The sequence below is a fragment of the Euleptes europaea genome, chromosome 4 (assembly GCF_029931775.1).
Source record: "Euleptes europaea isolate rEulEur1 chromosome 4, rEulEur1.hap1, whole genome shotgun sequence".
Classification (NCBI taxonomy): Eukaryota; Metazoa; Chordata; class Lepidosauria; order Squamata; family Sphaerodactylidae; genus Euleptes; species Euleptes europaea.
This window is the reverse complement of record NC_079315.1, coordinates 98,386,701-98,407,065: the sequence shown is the minus strand read 5'-3', so window position 1 is coordinate 98,407,065 and position 20,365 is coordinate 98,386,701. Positions and strand designations below refer to the sequence as shown.

The window sequence follows — 20,365 nt, the reverse complement described above, 5'->3', positions numbered from 1 at the left end:
TGCCATAGAGTCCAATTGCCAAAGCAGCCATTTTCTCCAGGGGAACTGATCTCTATTGACTGGAGATCAGTTGTAATAGCAGATCTCCAGCTAGTACCTGGATGTTGGCAACCCTATGGAAAATGCTATCAGATCGCAGACTACCACATAGGGTTTTTAAGGCAAGAGTTGAACAGAGGTGGGTTGCCTGCCTCTGCATAGCAACCCTGGACTTCCTTGGCAGTCTCCTATCCAAGTACTAACCAGGGCCAGCCCTGCTTCGCTTCCAAGAGCTGACAAGATTGGGCTAGCCTGGATCATACAGGTGAAGGGGAAATTTTAATCTGGGTTTCACAAATCCAACTATGCCTGATCTTGACAAGAATGAATAGCAAGGAAACATCCAGATTAATTAAAACAATTCTCTTCCTGAAAATGCATTGTGTTTGGTTTCATCCTTCTGTACTTCCACACATATGCGGTCTCATCAGCTCCAGCAGAAAAGATCCTATTTCCTTCTGGACTCAGCGCCATATGCAAAACTCTTCCTTTGTGATCTACATTTAAAGAAAGATATCCATATGAAATATCAAACATGAAGCCTGCTATTGTCATTTACCTGGTATTGACATTTACATGCTGTTGCCATTGGGTGTGTGAATTCACTTTCTCCACTTAAGGATAGATGGACTTACATTCTAGCTGTATCTGAAGAAGTGAGCTGTGGCTCACGAAAGCTCATACCCTGCCAGAAATTTTGTTAGTCTTACAGGTGCCACTAGACCCTTGCTCTTTTCTACTGTGGATAAATAGTGAAACATCGCCATTTTCAAAGCTTGTGTTCATTACAGGCCTAGTCTGCTATAACCACAGCACAGGTGGATACAGTATATGTCTGGAGCACAACAACCTGAAAGCATATTTTAGCACTGACATGTCTTGATCTTCCTGGATCTCATAGGCATCCTCCCAGGCTCACCCATTATGGCTTTCCCTGAAGAGCCACAAACGGAGAAAGGCATTTTGGTAACCTCTGCATGAACGAGGCTGTAATTTTTAAAAAAATCAAACCCAAAAGGCCACTGGCAAGAGGTTCCTCCGGAACGGAACCTTCTGCTCACAGTAGGGTTGCCAACCTCCAGGTAGTGGCAGCACGGAGGCTCAAAAAGGACGAACCACACTGGAATTTGACAAATAAATTATAATAGTATAAAGGCATTAACCTCATGCCAATAACCAAGTAACATAAACATCATAGTCATTATAACAGCAAATGAATAATAACATAACAAAACCCATAGAGTGGCAGGAGAACAAAAAGCAAAAAAAAAACCAGGACAGGGGACTCCTGTCGGGGAGTAAAGAATCCAAAAATAATGTTCCACAAGTCAAAGCAAAGTCCAGGGAGGAGGTGAAATTGGAGAACGTGTGACTAGTCGTTGGCGCACGTTTCAAAAGCTTTCTTCAGCTCCAAAAACAACTTAAATGCAACGAATGCTTTTAAATCCAATTGGGAATAAGCGCGTTGTCCGTTGACCGTCAGCTGTGAAATTAACAAGAAATTATATACATGTCACAGTAACACCAATTGAATGCTACAGAATAAAATCGGACTTGTAATATAGAAACAATGTTAATACATACTTACACCTGCTTAACATTGTTTCTATATTACAAGTCCGATTTTTATTCTGTAGCATTCAATTGGTGTTACTGTGACATGTATATAATTTCTTGTTAATTTCACAGCTGACGGCCAACGGCCAACGCGCTTATTCCCAATTGGATTTAAAAGCATTCGTTGCATTTAAGTTGTTTTTGGAGCTGAAGAAAGCTTTTGAAATGTGTGCCAACGACTAGCCACACGTTCTCCAATTTCACCTCCTCCCTGGACTTTTCTTTGACTTGTGGAACATTATTTTTGGATTCTTTACTCCCGGACGGGAGTCCCCCGTCCTTTTTTTTTTTTTTGCTTTTTGTTCTCCTGCCACTCTATGGGTTTTATGTTATTATGCATTTGCTGTTATAATGACTATGATGTTTATGTTACTTGGTTATTGGCATGAGGTTAATGCCTTTATACTATTATAATTTATTTGTCAAATTCCAGTGTGGTTTGTCCTTTTTGAGCCTCCGTGCCGCCATTTCCTCCAATTGCATTAATTCTGGCACAGGTGTTTCCACTTATTGTAGTAGCAAGAGATGTCCTGCTATTAAAACGAATCTCCAGCCGATACAGATCAGTTCCCCTGGAGAAAATGGACGCTTTGGCAATTGGACTCTATGACATTGAAGCCCCTCCCCTGCCCAAATGCTGCCTTCCTCAGGCTCCGCCCCAAAAACCTCCCACCGTTGGCAAAGAGGAACCTGGCAACCCAGCTCACAGTCTCATGCACAATACTGGAGGCCCTTCCCAAAGATCCAATTTCTGGAGTGGCTGGCCCATCTGTGTGGTGAGCTGCTTTTGGAACAAAGGTGGCTTGAGTCATGCATAGCCCTTTGCATCATGGCCAAACTGACATTTTCCCCCTCAGCTCTACAACTGAAACGAGCTATCTTTCCATAAAAGCTAATTGTGGTTCTTCATCTTTTTTCCATGGTAAAAAAAACTATTGAAAATTACAAGAAACAAGCATTAAATATTTGTGATGAACAACCAATGTATCTTTCTTCTGCGGAAAGATGACTAAAAAAATTTGGGTGTTTTGCACATCCATTTTTCTCATACATGAGCCAGTGTCCTGGCTTCATTTGCACGGTTAGCAAAATCAGTGCAATCCTAAACAGTTACCCCCTGCTAAGCCCATTGATTTCAATATATTTAGAAGGGTGTAACTCTCTTTAGGATTGCACTATAAATGATTTTCTAGTCACAGGAATATTTTATATGCCAAACTCCCAAAATGGAAAATAAAGTATTTTCCTCTGATCAAGTTTAAAATGTATACACTGATATTGTTCAATAATCTTAAATCCACCAGCGGTTTAGGAAAGAAGCAAAAGTATCTCATTGCTCATTTTTTATTCTTCCTATGATGAATGAAATATTAACTTCCTTTCTTCTGTGGTTAATGCAAGAGCAGTTCTCATCAGTGGCAAGAATACCTACGCAGAATACCCAAAACAAAACTGAAAACACACTCACTACACCTGTGACGAAGACACTGAGCAAACATGAAATTAGATGAAACTGTTTGTGGCTATCAACATGCTTACCACAAAGTTCTGCTGAATTTGAAAGCATGGGATATCTCCAGACTGACATCTTATTCCAAGGATATCCTTCCCCGGTGATTAATTCTTTAGTGTTAGGTAACCAGAGCAGAGAACATATCTGGAATAATTTTTCAGAAACTGGTTTCATTTTTGTAGAATGAAACATATATTTTGACTAATTTTGGACCAAAATTAAATTTTAAATTAAATTGTAGGCATCCATAGTTGAAACACTGTAGATTAGGATAGCATAGTGGACATAAGGTATATTTCATCCTGGATTTATAAAAGATTACCATGGAATATAGGCAGTAGCTTTAGATTCTGTCATCTGTGATGAACAACTAAGGCTACTATCTACAACTAAATTTTATTTTCTTGATTTATTTTAGAAAATGTATAGCCTACCCTTTTGCCCTTTCTGCAAGGCAGCTAACACATTAAAAACATATACAAGAAAAACACATTTCAAATGGCTATTAGTCCTTTATCTTCTACAAGCCACCATGTAAATATAACCAAACTGTACTACGATTTTGAAAAGGTCAATCATAAATTATTGATTTGCACCAATACAGTGGCCTTGAACGTTTCTAGACCTGGGACCCACCTTTGATTCTCAGACAGCAGCACAGAACTCACTGAACTGCAAGCCTATGACAGGAAATCACATAGGGTTTCCATTTCCCTTCTTATGGTGGGAGACCTTCAGGTAATTGGGGCCCTTGGATGCAAAAGCTCACCTGATCAGTGGTTGGAAACTGAGGCTGGGGGGAGGTAATCATCCTGGGGAGACAAATTAAACAGAAAAATAAAGCCTCATCTAATTACAGGTAGTGTCAACAGTAGCTCTAGGAATTGCCAGGAACACTACAGTCAGAACTTCCTGTAAGTAGATAAGGCCTTATTTTTCTTCTTAATTTCACCCCCAAGACTAGGGTTGCCAAGTCCCTCTCTGCCACCAGCAGGAGGTTCTTTGGGTGGAGCTTGAGGAAGGTGGGGTTTGGGGAGGGGAGGGACTTCAATGCCATAGAGTCCAATTGCCATAGCAGCCATTTTCTCCAGGTGAACTGATCTCTATCGACTGGTGATCAGTTGTAATAGCCAGAGATCTCCAGCTAGTACCTGGAGGTTGGCAACCCTACCCAAGATGCTGCCCCTCCACAACCCTCCCACCAGTTGCCAGGCAACCCAAATAGTCACATGATTCAAAGAGGCAGAGCCAGAGTTATAAGCACATCAGCAGGAAGGGGGACAACATGCTGCAAGTCCACATAGAATATAGGAGGAATGACTGGTGGGGTGAGGGGATAAGGTGGGCCAAGGGATGACAAAGGAGGCAATGGAGAGCTTTTGTGGAGGGGTGGGGCAGTCTCTGAACCTGCCTGTGTTGAGAAGAATCCTCTCCAATGTTACATGACATCACCTCACTCGCTTGCTGCGTCTCTCAGTGTGCATGCGAAGAGAAAAGCTGGAGGCACAGCACCCTTGCCCTTTACACAGGCACACAAGCAGCATATCCCGGCATGAGGCAGCTCTTTAGGGGCTCATGACCCAGCAGATGGGGCTCTGAGAACCACTTGAGGGAATCCAACCAATGAGTTAAAGACCACTGCTCTAATAGAAGCACAAACATGGAATTCAAATCTATTTTCTTCCACACTGCACAAGAACAAAAGTAAAAGCAAAACCCTTGCAGGGGGATGAGCTGCAGTCCCCCAGCACCACCTTCTGAAACCACCAAGCCAGATAAGAGAGAGCATATCAGATTCAGCACATGGTGCCCTCATTTAGGAGAGAGCAGCACAGTCTACAAAGCTAAAGAATGCGGTCATGTTCTGATTTACCTGAGATCTTGTATCTGCCCTCTCAAGGCTTTTCATGCTGCTTATATTCCAGATGTGCAGCGTTCTGTCCTTTATTCCCCCTCCTGTGGCAATTACAGCAGATTGCCACGGGCACCACATCATTGCCTAATGAGAAACAGGAGCATCATGAATTTTAAAATCATAAGCCTTTTATGCATGGCTGTTTCCCTCGCGGTCAAACCCCCCCCCCCCCCGACTACTTTGGGGCTTTGTTTTGATTATGCATGCGTTATCCAACCGTCAGAGCAGACAACTAACAGGTTTGGTATGGGTTATTTCAGCTGAAATAGAGCTGAAAGGAAGAAACGTCAGAGAGAAAAGAAGTAAATTGCTTTTCTGCTTTGAACAACAAAGAATTTCCAGTTGCCCATTATGAGCTTTCCTGCATTCTTTTTTTCCTCACTTCTAAGTTCCTGTTTCTACCGGGGTGTGTGTGCGCTTTGAGTTATGCAAGTGTTTTGCTTCCTCTATTGATCAATTCGATATAACACGAGATTAAGTCTGGCATAAAAACCTGCAGTTTCAATCTCCAGGGAGATAAGCTTGACTTAAATTTGTTTTATATTGAATTGAACACTACACAGAGCAAAACACATGTGGGACTGACCCCCACCCCCCAAAAAAATCTTCTTGGTCTCTAACGTGCTTCTGGACTTGAATCTATCTATTCCACTGCAGACCAACACAGCTACCCTCTGAAACTAACTGTCATACATTTATCATTTAAAATACGGGTTCTTCCACCATCCTACCTTCACTGCTGAGGAATGAGATATGGAGGACAGTGGTCCTGTCACACCTGGATCATTAGGCCAAATATTCAGCAGACCATCACTAGAGCCACTTGCCAGGAGTTTGCGGTCTGGGGACCACTGCAGGCTACAAACACTCTGCTTGCTTTGCCGAACCCTTCCAATGTGATGCTGAGCTGCTCGAACATCATGATGGTGAATATAGCCTAGCCTTGAACCACTATGGACAAAAGAAAGACAATGCTATTCAGTGTGAAATAATTTTATAAATGTGCACACTTTTTTTTAAAGTAGTGACACAGATAAGCATGATCTTAGCACAGATGTTTGTTTCCAACTCCAGGACTAACAGCACAATCCTGTGCAGAGATACTCCAGTCTAAACCCATTGAAATGAATGGGCTTAGAGTGACTCTCTAGGATTGCACTGTAAATGCTAAAGCAAAAAGGACCTTTGAGCAAGCACAGAGTGCCTTTCCCACACCTCTGAATGATGATGTATAGAGGAAAAAGCCTCCATTTCTGATTCCACCCTCCCTTTTACCAACTCCCTACCACTCGAAAAACAAACCTGCATCATTAAAAGAATGTCGAGAACAGCAAAGATGAAGCATCAGAATCAATATTGTTAAAATTGAATCATCAGTGAATTAAGCTGTGTGTAGAAGGTAGGGGAGGGAAAATCCTTTCTTTCCTTAACAACAAAATGAGAGAAACAAGGAGAAGGACAGCTGTCCTGGATCTAGGCAGTGTCCCTCCCACCATGGTATCCTAAGAAGCTGCTCATATCTCTTGTCCAGATAACTAGTCTTGCGGGCTACCAAAGCTGAAATGGAGCCCACCTGAACTGGGACCCCATACATAAGGTCCAAGTGTGCCAGCAACAGGAAGACAGAGGTCTATGATAGCCCCTTCCCCGCCTAATCTGAAGCTCTGATAGGATGCTTCAGACTTGTCAGCCTTCCTCATTGTCTATCTTTCTTCAGGCTGAAGGGAGCAAACAAGCTGACAGTGATCTTTGGGACTCCCTCACACAAAGCCTATATATTTTCAACAGATGCAGCATAATCTACTGAATTCCATTAGAGTTTAAATAAGGTAATGACATGCAATACCTGGACGTTACTTAACTGCTGCTCACCTGCTAAGTATAGGACCATTCCAACTCAGAGCTCCAACTACTGACAGGTGACCAAACATAGTTCTCAGCCTCTTTTGGGTTTCAATGTCCCACAGCTGACAAAAAAGAGAGAATTTTATAAAGTAGTTCTCATTAACACATTGAGTTCTGAATTTTATTCCAAGTTGATTATTTGTGTCAGCAATTCCAGTTTCTTTTCTCTAATATTAATATGTTAACCTTAGCAAATGAGGTAAAGGTCCCCTGTGCAAGCACCGGGTCATTCCTGACCCATGGGGTGATGTCACATCCCGACGTTTCCTAGGCAGACTTTGTTTACGGGGTGGTTTGCCAGCACCTTCCCCAGTCATCTTCCCTTTATCCCCAGCAAGCTGATGAGGTGCTTGCACATAGGTGGTTGAAAGTACTGTCAAATTGCTGTGCCATAGGGGTTTTAAGAGAAGATATGAACAGATGTGGTATGCCATTGCCTGCCTCAACAGCATGTTACCAATTTAAAAACATATTCACATTTTCAGAACAACTCCACATGCTAAAGTTCACATCCTTTTATTCCTAAATATTTATTCACAAATAAATACTGCTTATAACAGTCATTAATTTGTTAGATCAGCCTTCTTCTTAGGATTTTCATGGTACAACATCCCATCAATGGGTGCCATGATCTCATAAGAGAAGTCAAGGCATAAAATCACCATGTGATTTCCTTGTTGGATAGGAATCGTATGCATCATGCTATACAAGGCATCTAGTACGATCCCCATTCGTGCAGTCAAAGATGGATATGCTTGCTTGTTTCTACTTATTTTGCAATGATAATGGAAATACATTTTCCAATAAACTTTCTCAGACTTTTAGCTGAACACATCAACTTTGTTTCATGCAGCTATAAATAGGTTGGGGGTGAGTCCGTGTCTCAGTGGCAGAACATCACCTTGGCCTGCAAAATGTCCCAGGTTCAATCCCCAGTATCTCTAGTTAAAAAGATCAGGTAGCAAGTGATGTGAAGGACCTCTGCCTAAGACCCAGATGGTCAGTTAGACCTCTGCCCCTAGATAGCCACTGACAATCTGAGTTGACGATACTGATCTTGATAGACCAATGATTTGATTCACTACAAAGCAGATTAACTCATAGTTTCTTTCTATTATGCTTTGAACGCATGAACACATTAAGCTGCCTTACACTGAATCAGACCCTTGGTCCATCAAAGTCAATACTGTCTACTCAGACAGGCAGCGGCTCTCCAGGGTCTCAGGAAGAGGTCTTTCACATCATCTATTTACCTAGTCCCTTTAACTGGAGATGCTGAGGATTGAACCTGGGACCTTTTGCACGCAAAGCAGAGTCTCTACCACTGAGCCACAGCCCCTCCCCAAGATCATGTCCATTTTGACTAAACAAAAGTTGGCAATTAATTGAAGCCAATTAACTATAACACACGAAGCTGCCTTATACTGAATTAGACCAATCAAGATCAGTCTTGTCAACTGGCAGCTGCTCTCCAGGGTCTCAGGCAGAGATTTTTCCCATCACTTTCTGCCAGGTCCTTTTAACTAGAGATGCTGGGGATTGAACCTGGGACCTTCTGCATGCTAAGCAGATGCTCTACCACTAAGCCACAGCCCCTTCCCATTGTTTTTACTATTATTATTTCTTGATAGAAATAGATAATATGAAAGTAAGTATCACCCAGTACTTGCACTTCTCCATCACTTGTTGCAAAAGCAAGCCAAGGATTCTCTCTCATCCACGCTATGGAGGCAACATAATATTTGCAACTGGAACATAAGTCTATGCTTTTGACATTTTGGTTGGTTTCTCCATTCCAAATGTACAGAACTGATCCTAGCGCAACTGCGAGAAGATTCCTGTGGCTCCAGTCCAGTAGGTTTAGATCTATAGGAAATTGACTCAAAATTAATGTTTGAGTTAAATAGTTCAAAAAATAGTTTCAGCAAGCTATCTCTTCATAATATTCATAACAATATGAATTAATCTAGGCTAAAACATGACAAAATGACTATTTCAAATGTAATATATATGACAATACTGATAATGAATTATTCATATCTAGTAACAACAGTATGCTGTTGGGAGGAAAATGTTCAGGGGAGAATTGTTTTATTTATTTCACTCAAACACCACTCGTTTCCTGATGAACAGAAAGTGGCTTTTATTTAGCATTTCAAGGGTATTTTCTCATTCAGGCAGCTTATAGGTCAGTTTAAGCTTCGTAGAGCTGCATCACATACTTTCATCTCATTCTCTAAGCTGCAATCAGATTCCCAGGTGCATATTTTAGCTGCAAAAAGGAAGATCTGGATCTTAAATCAGATTGTGGGGGGAGTCCGGTTAGGGAAACAGCATGGGGTCGGGGAAGAATTAAGCTCTGTCTTCCTCAATATCATGGGCCCAATTCATATTATACACACACAGAGAGGAGGGAGGGAGAAGGAGAGAGAAAACAAGAAGAAGAAGAGTTGGTTTTTATATGCCAACTTTCTCTACCACTTAAGGGAGACTCAACCCGGCTTACAATCACCTTCCCTTCCCCTCCCCACAACAGACACCCTGTGAGGTGTAACAAGTCTGGGACTTTGTTTAGTGCAATATCTTGCTAGATGGATCTTATGCTTTATTTATGCCAGTTTTGAGACAAAGGTATTTCAAGTTCCATTTTCATATGCAAGTATAGTGTTTGATGCCAGGAAATGAAACTAAACTTACAGTAGTCATTGCGTAAACCGCTTATGTGAAACCTAATTTCAGGCTCCAAAGGCAGAGATTTTTCTGTGCCCGCTGAAATGCTATGAGCATCATGTTCAATCTTGGTTCCATCCTTGCAACCTGAAAGTACAAATTAGGAGGATAAAAATTCATTTGCTCAGATTGCATAATAAGCAATTATATACTCTATATTGAAAAGCACCTGGCCCAGAGACACCCCACTGGACACCTCTCTCCATTCACATGAAATGCTATTGACTACGCTTTGAGTGCGGCTCTCCAACCAGTTCCCTGTCCACCTAACTATCCTAGAGTCCAGGCCACAGTCCTCTAGTTTACCCATCAGAACATCGTGGGGAACTCTGTCAAAAGCTTTACTGAAATCCAGGTAAACAACATCAACAGCATTCTCTCAATCCGGTAAGCTTGTCACTCGATTATTATGCAGAAGATCCCAAATTCAATCCCCAGCCACTCCAATTAAAAGGATCTGGTAGTAGGTGATGAGAAAGACCTCTGCCTGACCCCTGGAGAGCAGCTGCCAGACTGAATAGACAACACTGACTTTAATGGACCAAGGTCTGATTCAGTTTAAGGCAGCTTCATGTGTTCATTTAAAAGAATACTGTTGACATTCTGCAACCTGCTTCGTTGGGGCAGTTAAATGATCTTTCTCTTGTCATGGTTTGTACACCAAAGCTTAATATTTAATGCAGACTCAAAGCTCAGGTTTTGAGATGTCACAGAATTTTAAATTTCAGTAAACTTTCAGTTCTCTTCGCTTTATACACAGCTATCAAAAAATAAAAATCCAGGCATTTTCCAGTTCAGATTTTCGCAGGCTGTAAAACAGGGGTGTCCAATCTTTTGGCTTCCCTTGGCCACATTGGAAGAAGAATTGTCTTGGGCCGCACATATAATACACTAATACTAACTTAAACTGCACATAAAATACACTAATACTAACGATAGCTGATTCATAATGTTTTAAGTAAGTTTACGATTTTGTGTTGGGCCGCATTCATAGCCTTCCTGGGCTGCATGCAGCCCAGGGGCCGCAGTTTGGACAAGCCTGCTGTAAAGCATCTGTAATTTTCCTTCTCATTTCAATTGGTTTCAATATCTTTCAAAGTATTTGTACTCGTGAGACTTCTTAAGATACCTCTGGAACCTCAAAACCACAACAGACACTTAAAGTATTCTACTACTAAATAGACGCAACTGTTGGTTTAAGTTCCCATCAAAGAGTCCCCCTAAATGCACAACCCTCAGGAAATGGCTTCCCACATCACACCCGCCTTTCACATCTTTGATCGACACAGTCTATGAAGATAACAGCATGACTAACTGAAAAAGGCCAAATGACCACGTAACAGCAAACAGATCAGTCAGCCTTGGAACGGCTATGGTGCTTTGCTGCTGAGATATTATGACCTAGACTTCACCATTTCTATAACAAAGTGATAGATTGTTTTTGCAACTTGGTATAGTTTGGTCTGCAGAAATTATTATGTAAAGTATGAAAGCAAGGGTGCATATTTGAGCTGTTCCTTCTGTTCATGAATTCTGATATGGGATTGGGAACCCAAATGATCTGCAATACTGATATGGAAACCATTTCCAAAATCTGAATCCAAAAAATGCTGGGGCAGTTTTCAAGTGCACATCCCTAACCATACCTTTCCAAAGGCACTTGGGTTTCTCACAGATCCTGAAGCCCTCTTGTTCTGAGATGCCATGCCTGTTCTCTTTGGTGACCATCATCTGATGAAGACATTTCTGTAGGGCAGGTGATAGGAAAATATTACTTGGAGGAAAAATACAATTTTTTTCCTGCAATCCCATTCTCTATGTAGCTAGGGCTGCTTCCATACATAGGCCATTTCCAGATGATGTTGTTTAAGGAGTGACTGGTATGCTGATTCGAAGCAACGTGAGCCCCAAAAAAGGCATTCAGATGGGGAAAAGATGAAAATCCCCCTTCCAATTCCCTCTAGTTCACATGGACCAATGGCATGGGTGGTGGAAGATTTGTTTGTTTTGCCATCAAGTTGTAGCTGACTTATGGCCACCCTGTAGGGTTTCAATATGGTGCACAGTATAGTTAAAAACACAGGGCCTGTAGTGTAGGCTAACTATTCCCAATAGATAAATACATGCCTGTTGATGTATACACATCCTTAGACCCTGACATTATATACAAGGTGTCAGATAAGAGCCATGTTCTAATATACATAGAATAAATATTTTTACAAGAAGCCACATAAAAAACTGCTTTTATATATTTTTCTCCTTGTATTATGAGATTGAATATGTTATGATGTATACTATACTATAATGTTATTTATGACCACTGAGAAAGGCCTATATGAGGCCAAAACGTTTCTGATCCTAGTTTGGTCATTGTATGGATAAGCATCAACTGTGCATGTATCATATGTATTTATCTATTGGGAATAGTTAGCCTACACTATAGGCCCTGTGTTTTTAACTGTACTGTGCACCATATTAAAACTTATATATTTGTTGTTGAGCATTGTTCAGCTCAACCCTTTTAGTTTTGATTCAACTTTCAGGTTGAGTTTGCTTTCCCCCCTTTTTTGGGGGGAGGGAGTTGATTCACCCTGTAGGGTTTTCAAGGCCAGTGAGGTTCAAAGGTGGTTGGCCACTGCCTGCATCGGCTTAGCAACCCTAGACTTCTATGTTTAGCTTCCAAGATCTGATGAGACTGGGCTAGCCTGTGCTATCCAGGTCAAGGCATAGAAGGCTATTTGTCTATGTAAAGTGCCATCAAGTCACAGTCGACTTATGGCAACCCTGTAGGGTTTTCAAGGCAAGTGACTACAGAGGTTGTTTGCCTTCCTCTACATAGCGACCCTGGTATTCCTTGGTGGTCTCCTGAGCAAATACTAAGCAGATCAGATGAGATCGGGCTGGCCTGAGCTATCCAGGCCAGAACATGGAAGGTTATAGCTGTACCATAACAGCAATGGTATCTCATAACTTACACAATAAGAAATATCTCTTTAGAGACATACTTTCTGTTTCAGAGGATTCCTTCCTGCTGTTGCTTCTAGCAGCAGAATCTTAAAATTTCCTAATTCTTCTTGTAGGAGAAACTGGGGATCCATGCTTATCTGAAAGGGGCCTTCGTTCTAACTGGAATGTTGTGTTACATACCTGTTTCTCTGTTTCACTTCCTTCATTCACGTGAGTGGTATTAGTAAATATAATGGGTTCACCAACAGTGGTTTCAGTAAGCCTCCTAGAATACACTGGAAGAAGAAGAGTTGGCTTTTATATGCCGACTTTCTCTACCACTTAAGGAAGAATCAAACCGGCTTACAATCACCTTGGCCAGGTGGCTCAATATTTGTTAAAAACAGGGCTGACTCTATGATGAGACACTATGAGGTGTGGCCTCAGGCAGCAGATCTTGAAGGGCTGCAGCCTAGGCTTGCCAACCTCCAGGTAATTAGCAGCAATAGACACTTCTGTGTATATAATAGTTACAGCCAAGTAGACACAGAAACAAGCGCTTACACAAATGTAAGAAATTCTATATTATACCACAACAATTCTAAACATCATACAAGCTCACAAAAGTACAAATACACACTTCAAAATACAAAATACAATTTTCCAAAATCCAATATGGTATATAACCGACACAGGTAATAGCTGGAGATCTCCTGCTATTACAACTGATCTCCAGCCAACAGAAATCAGTTCACCTGGAGAAAATGGCAGCTTTGCCAATTGGACTCTGTGGCATTGAAGTCCCCTTGCCTTGCCCCCCTCTCTCAGGAATCACCATCCTCTCAGCTGAACAGCTAGCCCTTCTTTCTTCCTGACTTCCCACCAGGCATCTTTCAGGGTGGCAAGCTATGCATGCCCAATATGTTCTTTGCTTGAGATCCCCCAGCTGTCATTGTTCACTGACCTGGAATTGTTGTGATCCTCCCAAATGACTCCGTAAAATCAGATCTGTCCTCTAAGGTAGGGAATTCGGACGGACTGCATTCTGCAAAGGTTTGCTCCGCCTGGTTTCTGGTGCACTCCTGCCGCCGCCTTGTGGCAATTGGGCTACTAGCAACAGGAATTTGAGATGCCAGTTTCTTCACAATGCAACTTTTAAATTGTGAGTATGAGGTCTTGCCTGGTGTCTGTTTAAGAAAAATAACAAACTTTTGTTGTGGTATTTAAAACTTTAAAGTTTTTTGTCTTCTTAAAACATGCTACAAACTACTGGTGGAGGCAAATATGCTTCTAACAAAAACTTTATTAGCATGATAATACTGAATCCTGTTTCAAACATAACATGAAACCACTATGATAAGCTAGTGGAACGAGAATTCGGCTGCTTCCGCAAGGAGGTTACTGGAAGATCTTGGGCTAATCATTGCCTCTCAGCCTAACCCATGAGCGCATGATGCTGCCTCATACTGAGTCCATTGGTCTATCAAGGGCAGTACCTACTCACACTGACAGCAGCTCTCCAGGTTCTCAAGCACAGGTCTTCCACATCACCTGATTCTTTTAACTAGAGACGCCAGAGATTGAACGTGGGACCTTCTACATGCAAAGCTAGGGTTGCCAGTCTCCAGGAGGTGAATAATGATAAAAAGGGAGGGGGGGAATCAGGTACTAAATGTACAAGACCAACAAAATATAAAATAGTACCCAATTATTGGTGTGAATTTATATTCAAGGGTCACAATGTATAAAAGAATTGCTTTATATTCAGTCTGTATTCTAAGGTGTCATTTTGTAAGACTTTCATTACAAGTGTAATATGTACCTTGGCTACTGCTGAATTCATATTTATATACAAATACATTGTGAGTCGAGTATAAGTTCACCCCAATAGTTGGGTACTATTTTATGTTTTGTTAGTCTCCAGGAGGTGGCTGGAGATCTCCCGCTATTACAACTGATCTCCAGGTGACAGTTCAGTTCTCCTGGAGAAAATGGCTGCTTTGGAAGGTGAACTCTATGGCACTGAAGACCCTCCCCTCCCCAAACCCTGCCCTCTCCCAGCTCCACCCCCAGAATCTCCTGGTATTTCCCAACCCGGAGCTGACAAAGCAGATGCTCTACCGCTGAGCCACAATGCCTCACTTCCCCTCTCACCTTTCTCACAGAGGGCGAAAATGCATGGTCGCTTTAGCCTCCTTTATTCCCTGTTTCAGCCAGGATTCAGCCAGGATCGAATGCATGCGTTTCGCCGAACGTGAGTTTGATCCTGGCTGAATCCTGGCTGAAACAGGGAACAAAGGAGGCTAAAGTAACCTTGCTTTTCGCCCTCTAGAGTGTTTGTTGTGATGATAAGATGGAGGAGAGGAAAACAATGTTATAACCAACTTGGGTTCCCAATGGGGAGAAAAAGCAGGGCATAAATATCTTAATAAATCACCTATCCAGTGAATATAAGTATTGTATGGATCTGAACAGCAGCTTTTCCATAACAACTACAACCAGATCCATTGTGAGCATAAAATTCTCCCGAAATTATGACTGATCTCTGGACTACAGAGATCAGTTACCCTGGAGAAAATGGCAGCTTTGGTGGGTAGACTCTATTGCATCACATACCCAAGTTCCCTCCTTTACCACAACTCTACCCTCCACAATCTCCATCCCTAAATCTCCAGGAATTTCCCAAGCTGGAGTTGGCAACCTTAGCTGTATCATTCCAAACAGCAGTGATGATTCTAGGGTTCCCAGCTCTGGGTTGGGAAATATCTGGAGATTTGGGGGGTGGAGTCTGGAGAGGGTGAGGTCTGGGGAAGGGAGGGACCTCAAGGAGAGATAATGCCACAGAGCCGCCCTCCAAAGCAGCCATTTTCTCCAGGGGGACTGATCTCTATAGTCCAAACATCAGTTGTAATTCTAAGAACCCACCTGAAGGCTGACAACCCTATAAGGCTCATATAATTATAAATTTCTTCATACCAAAACAAAAAAACAAAACTTTCCTGCACACCAACGACTAAATATGAGGCAGAAAGCTACCGTAGGCCACAACCTTTCTACCTGACTATATATATTTTTAATGATGAGCAAATTTTGTTTTGTATGAAAAGGCATTTACTCATGTATTTATAATAAATAAATTATATTCCTCTCTGAGCTCCTTGAAGGCAGAGATCAATGAAATCAATCAAGGTGTTGAAAGTACAGAAAGACATTAAACGCCTTGTGAGCTGGACTGTGTTAGTAGGAAAGGGGAAAGGAACGGAACAGCCTGCTTTACTACTGGACTCTTCAAACAACAGAGGCTGCCTGCAGTTGGTATTGATGCCAGTTCAATGTCAAATATTTCTGGTAAAGCGGTGTATATATTTTCACAAACTGATATCTAGAAATTGTACTATTGCCATTGAGCAAAACATGGGATTCAGAGGGAGGCTGGAGCAGCCAGTAGACATTTTTCCCCCAATTTCGGAGTTGCTGTGGGTTTCGAGTTTCAGCTCCTCCTCACATTCCAGGCCTGCTGAGACTTCCCCTAAAACTGTCCAAAATGGAGCTGCCGCTGCCTCTTACGGCGTATTCTTTCAAAAACTCCATGCTTAAAACCCGGGTTTTAATTGTTTTCCTCTCCATGGTTTTGTTCACTACCATGCTGGGCCTCCTGCAACTGAAGTTCTTAAGAGCCAAAGTCAAAGACTTTTATTCTTTTGAAGCAAAAGATATGAAGGGGAGAACCATTTCCTTGGAGAAGTACAGAGGCAAAGTAAGTAGCATCTTTTGTTCCTGAAATCCTTTAGGCCGCCTGTGGCAATCGTTCCCTTTTGTAGCACCATAACATTCTGTATTTTGCAGAGCTGGGAGAGGCAGTTCGAAAACTGTTCTACTGTAGACTCTGAACATGAGCATTTTGCCTGGGGGGAACCTCCAAATTTCAAAAGCAAAATAATCACTTCATCATATTTGCCAACGTAAACTTGGCAGCAGGGCATCTGAGCACCAAAAGCTAACCAGGGGATAACCAGGGGAGGACTGTTATTAGTGAGAACAACAGTGAGAATTGCCAGGAGCATCTTGCTGTTAGGTTGACCTTTGGGCTGATCCAGCAGGCAAATTCATATGTAAATCTGTATGCTAATTATTCCGCAATTTAATTACAGATGTGGGAGAAAGTTGTGAGATCCAATAGACCTGTGTTGTGAAATGTGCATAATTAATACATTGGATTCTTTAACTTTTCACCATTAACCTTAATAGTCTTGTCCGTCAATAATTGTGTGTGTTGCTGCAAACACCAGAAATTGGACATTGTTCTTACTGGGTGAAATCCAGCCAAGGTTAAACAATTTTAAGTCTTTTTTATTTCAATGGCAACGTTCTGAAACTGAACAGATATAGGGGAATTGGGGGGGGGAGTAATTCAAACAGGGGAGAGGAACAGGATGGGAGGTTATATGGTTGCTATCGACCTGAGCTGCCACTCACCCATTCTTTCCAATGCTTCTGTCTTCCCTCTGTCTGAAGGCATCTCTGGTTGTAAACGTGGCTAGCCACTGCCAGCACACAGACAAAAATTACATCATGCTGCAGGAACTGCACAGAGAATTTGGGCCCTCTCACTTCACGGTGCTAGCCTTCCCCTGCAACCAGTTCGGGGAGTCAGAGCCGGGCACAAACCAAGAAATCAGCGCATTTGCAAAAACAAATTATGGAGTCACTTTCCCCATTTTCAGCAAAATAAAGATTCTGGGATCGGAAGCATTGCCAGCATTTAAATTTCTCATAGGTAAGCCTGTGCCATTCTCTTATGCTGTATGCTGGGTACAGACCTTCAGTAATGTTACTTTTTGGGAAGACTGTAGCCAGGAAAAGAAGAGGTTTACAGTTAGGGATGCCAGCCTCTAGGTGGGACCTGGGATCCCCTGGAATTACAGCTAATCTCCAGACTACAGAGATCAGTTTCCCTGGATAAAATGGATGCTTTGGAGGGTTAAGTCTATGGCATTGTACCCCACTAAGGTCCCTGTCCTCCCCAAGCTCCAACCCCAAATCTCCAGGAGTTTCACCACCTGGATCTGGCAACCCTACCCCCCATCCCCCGTTGGTAGCCAGGAGAGACCTGGCAAACCCATTTACAATGTGTGCAGAGTTGCCCCCTTGTAAATCCACTGAAGTCAGTGAGATTAGAAGGCTGTAACTCTGTTTAGGATTGCATGGTAAATCTTCCAGTGTGGTGTAGTGGTTAAGAGTGGAGGTTTGGAGTGGTGGACTTTAATCTGGAGAACCAGGTTTGATTCCGCACTCCTCCACATGAAGCCAGCTGGGTGACCTTGGGCCAGTCACAGCTCTCTTAGAGCTCTCTCAGCCCCACCTACCTCACAGGGTGTCTGTTGTGGGGAGGGGAAGGGAAGGTGATTGTAAGCGTTTGAGTCTCCCTTAAGTGGTAGAGAAAGTCGGCATATGAAAACCAACTCTTCTTCCTCTTTCATTTAAATAACCTTCTAACCCTTAAGAATGCAAAGATAGGATAACGTGCAGGGCCTACTGAAATCCCAGAAGCGAAATGATATTGCAGTGACGGAGGCGGAGCTGCAAAGTCCTTTTCCCTCCCCTAAAACCAACATAAACGATGGGGGGGGGAGTTAAAATTGCATGCTGAATAATTGTGCACAATAATGCAGAGATTATGAACGTGCACAAATTTCTCAACTTCTGCCTGTTGCAGAAATCAGCTTTTTTTGGGTACAATTTTTTTTTCTGGGTGCAGGTTTTAAATTTTTCCTTCTTTTAAGATGGACTACACACAAGCTATCAAAGTGGGAATCAGGAAGATATTCAGGTACTTTTATGCATCCCAAGCTATTTACTTTGAATCTTGTGAATGTGAGCATTCATCTTTCAAAAGAAACTACAACGTTTCTAATCGTATGTTTACAGATAAGTTTGTATGGATTCTATTGTATTTTGATATATTTTATGTGATATATTTTATGAGACATCGTGTCAATTACTTAAACAAATAGCATTTTGTGTCATTCTTTCAGAGTCCTCCAAGAAAGAGCCTAGGTGGAATTTCTGGAAGTATCTCGTCAGCCCTGAAGGTAAAGTTGTGAAATTCTGGAGACCTGAAGAGCCCATAGAAAGCATCAAGCCAGATATAGCTGCTCTGATTAGACAGATCATCGTGAAGAAGAGAGAAGACCTGTGAAGAGCCAACACGTTGTGTTGCGATTTCTTTATCACTACATCGCCACATGGCCTCAGTACCTTGCTGCTCAATAACGGTAAAATCTAGAGGATCTGGAGCTTTTCCTGCTAGGACATTTCAGTGCCCCCTTGGACAGAAAACACTTCATTTCAGGGCCAGCTCCAACTTGTTACGCTGTGCTGTTCACTCAGCCCGGGACATGGCCCCATTCCCCGTAAAAGAGCATAACAAAGGAAGCACTTGCATGTTTCAAAAAGACAAGAGGTCTAATGTGAACAGCAAGTGTTTAGGGTGCTTCCTCGAGTCAGTAGCTGCTATATACCAAACGAATTCCAGTCACCTGCACTAGAAGAAACACTTTGAGAACTTTCAGAGCTCTGACCTGTTTTTACTGAAAATTATCTGGGCAGCAAGTTTACTGTGCTAAGTAGCTGAGATCCATTTCCATGGTGTCCCACAGCACATTCCTGCACTGTTCCCAATAGCTTTGCTGGACTTTGGTTGACCTGGGACAGCTGCAACCCCTGGGAACAACACAGGTAACATTCTAGGAGACCTGTGCATTTTTTTAAAAAACCACCCCTGCATTTAGGAGTGTTGGAATACAGCCTACCATTTTGATACAGGTATTAAACAGCACTTTTGCAAATCCCCTAGTTGCAAATCAGCATTGGCTCTTCAGCCACGACCCAGACACTGGCTGTTACCGCACTTGTATGCCCAGTGATGTATTAAGAGTTTGAAAATGTTATAAAAAATACTGTTCGCACTTTCTATGTATTCCCACCAATGTATTAAGAGTTTGAAAACGTTATAAAAAATACCGTTCGCACTTTGTTTGGCCCCCTTAGCTGTGAAGACGTCTTCCAACCATTTATAAGTTGTGGTATCCAAAAACCCTTTTAAAGTGATGTTTTTTACAACATTTTCAAAATCTTAATACATCGCTGGGAATACAAAGTGCGGTAACCCCCACTGTCATCATTTCCAGCATGCAGGGGCTGCAGCATTATAAAGAAACAGCATATTATGATAACGTTCTGAGTGGCAATTCACAAATCAATTATTCCGGCAGGGGCAAATAAAGATGATGGTAATAGCAATAGTTGATAAGGGTCAGGAGCTAAATGACAAGTAATTCATTCCTGCAAGAAGTGAAAGACAGGCGAAGGGCTACAGAACGCCTTCTGCCACACACGAACAACAGCAGAGGCTTTGGCAGAGTCCTTCCTTTATGAACTTCAGCTGCAATCCTGAGGGGGAGAATCTCCTTAGGAGCCAACCGATGCAGGTGCCACTTTATCACGGGATAAAGTGGCAAACACAGTGGGGGGAAACACGCTGGCATCCAGGAGCAACGGAGCTCTAAATCCCAGAAAAGAACGGCCGTGCCAGCGTGGGGGAGGCATTCCTGGGGCATTCTCATGGGTGAAGCTGCCTTTGGGCAGCTTCTTAACCCTGTTCGCCCTGGGAAGCCCCCTTGAGCGGCTTTTTTGGTGGC

At 42.3% G+C, this 20,365-nt stretch overlaps 2 protein-coding genes across 2 annotated transcripts in view; one reads left to right on the top strand and one right to left on the bottom strand.

Moving 5' to 3' along the window:
• Positions 1 to 387: 387 nt before the first annotated feature.
• CDC20B (cell division cycle 20B) overlaps positions 388 to 20,365 on the bottom strand; it is a 31,436-nt gene continuing 11,458 nt past the window's right edge. Inside the window, exons 5-14 of the mRNA XM_056849041.1 lie at positions 13,630 to 13,852; positions 12,867 to 12,961; positions 11,366 to 11,465; positions 9,687 to 9,806; positions 8,656 to 8,855; positions 6,957 to 7,051; positions 5,816 to 6,035; positions 5,043 to 5,168; positions 3,196 to 3,313; positions 388 to 536 (exon numbers count right to left, since the gene is read on the bottom strand). Coding sequence (XP_056705019.1) covers positions 388 to 536; positions 3,196 to 3,313; positions 5,043 to 5,168; positions 5,816 to 6,035; positions 6,957 to 7,051; positions 8,656 to 8,855; positions 9,687 to 9,806; positions 11,366 to 11,465; positions 12,867 to 12,961; positions 13,630 to 13,852 — 1,446 coding nt within the window. The remainder of the gene's footprint in view (positions 537 to 3,195; positions 3,314 to 5,042; positions 5,169 to 5,815; positions 6,036 to 6,956; positions 7,052 to 8,655; positions 8,856 to 9,686; positions 9,807 to 11,365; positions 11,466 to 12,866; positions 12,962 to 13,629; positions 13,853 to 20,365) is intronic.
• On the top strand, positions 16,209 to 18,915 carry GPX8 (glutathione peroxidase 8 (putative)). Its single transcript, XM_056848299.1, has 3 exons — positions 16,209 to 16,422; positions 17,181 to 17,442; positions 18,701 to 18,915. The coding sequence occupies exons 1-3, from the start codon at positions 16,210 to 16,212 to the stop codon at positions 18,862 to 18,864; spliced, it is 639 nt and encodes a 212-aa protein (XP_056704277.1). The 5' UTR covers position 16,209; the 3' UTR covers positions 18,865 to 18,915.